General features: G+C 35.4%; 1 protein-coding gene across 1 annotated transcript; it reads right to left on the reverse strand.

Moving 5' to 3' along the window:
* Positions 1-437: 437 nt before the first annotated feature.
* LOC106519690 (olfactory receptor 51I2-like) lies at positions 438-1,765 on the reverse strand (the record flags this gene model as incomplete). Its single annotated transcript, XM_014011462.1, has 1 exon — positions 438-1,765. A coding segment is annotated over one exon (741 nt), but the record flags the coding sequence as incomplete, so codon positions are not given.
* Between the last annotated feature and the right edge of the window lies 1 nt (position 1,766).

Genomic DNA, 1,766 nt, shown 5'->3' on the forward strand with positions numbered 1-1,766 from the left:
CCTCAGCGACCTAGGTGTTGAGGTTGCCTCACATTTTATCAGTGTCATGGAAATCTTTATTTTACCTAGACATAAACATGAGATCCAAGAATAAAAAACACTCTGTGAAAATGTCAATAGGATTTATTTCAATTTGCAAGACACACATCATGTCACACAGAGCAGCGGCACAAAATGTGTGCACCGAGGCAGTTTCAAACACAGCATTTATTCAGAACGTTATCAGACAGACAATAAATATCTGTCTTGGTGCTAAAACTGGGCCAAGGAGAGAATGATGTTTGATAAACAGCAACAAGAATGATTACTTCTAACAGATATTGTCCTGATCTTAAAACACTTTGTCTGAGAGAAAACAGAAGATAAAAAGTAAAATCACAAAACATTGACATTTTAAGGTAAGCAAAAGAGGTCACTGACTCTTGGCCTGAGAAGAAATGTAGGACCTTAAAGGATAATTTATTTTTCCAAGACAATCAGTTTATGAATTTTTAAAAAAATCATTTTAAGATGTACTAATTTTATGTGATCAAAAAAATTGTCTTGTACAAAAATATCCTTTTTGTTGTTGTTGTTGTTGTTGTTGTTGTTGTTGTTGTTATTGTTTCCATAAATTTTACAGGGATAGAATGTTACATAGGTTAATTTTGCATATTAGAAATTCATCTTTTTGTAGGTTCTGGATTGATAAATCCATTTGCTTGATCTTACTTTCTTTTATAGCACATTAAAAACCTTAAAACAAGCAATTCAACACATCTCCATCAACATCTTCTAAAGAATAAATAAAAAACTTTCACGATATCTTCAGGTTTTCTATCAGTTCAAAAATAAAATAAATAACATATGGAGGTATTGGTTTCATATAAATAATCTTATATATAAAAATAACTGTTTCTTCAGGACTTCCAGAAACTTTCCTGGGGACAGAAAATTGCAGCTTCTGATTTGACACAGAAATTGCTCTTTTTTAGGTTTTGGACTCATGATACCATAATTAGTTTATGTCTAACACTATCTTATTTTATGTATTACATAGCCCTAAAATGTGTCTTCTAATATCTGGCAACTTCAGCCCGTACACAAGAGGATTCAGAACTGGAGGAATGACAACAAACTCCAAAGATAAAATCACAGCAACAAACTGATTTATATATTTTACATCGTAACGACTCAGGGTAATGTCACAGAAAAGTATGATAGAATAAATGACAAATGAAACTAAGTGAGGCAGGCAGCTCTGAAGCACTTTACCGTTGAACTCTGCTGAACTTTTCCAGCAGACGAGCATGATTCTAAAATAGGTGAACAGGACATAAAAGAGTGGGAAGAAAACTGTGGTTACAGTCAAAAACAGACCTAAAATATTGTTGGCAGTGGTGCTAATGCAGGATAATTTAACTATATCCCAGTTGGCACAGAAGACTTTTTGTATCTCGTTGCCACATAAAGGAAGTCGAGCAGATAAGAAAATCCCTGGAAAGCTGATCAAGGCAGGAAAAATCCAAGACAGTGCAGACAACATGAAGACAGTTTTAGTGGTCAGCTTGCTGTGATAGTGTAAAGGATGACAAACAGCTACGTATCGATCAAAGGCCATAATGCTGAGAATGGTCAGCTCATTGCAAGCGTAGGTATAAATGACATACATCTGAGTGAAACAAGCAGGACGTGAGATCCAGTGAACATCAGACAGCAGGTCCATGAGAAACCTGGGGAAGAAAGCAGTGGAGCCGTACAGGGCGTTGGCCGATAACACAGCAACA

The sequence above is a fragment of the Austrofundulus limnaeus genome, unplaced genomic scaffold, assembly GCF_001266775.1.
Source record: "Austrofundulus limnaeus strain Quisiro unplaced genomic scaffold, Austrofundulus_limnaeus-1.0 Scaffold81, whole genome shotgun sequence".
NCBI classification, from domain to species: domain Eukaryota; kingdom Metazoa; phylum Chordata; class Actinopteri; order Cyprinodontiformes; family Rivulidae; genus Austrofundulus; species Austrofundulus limnaeus.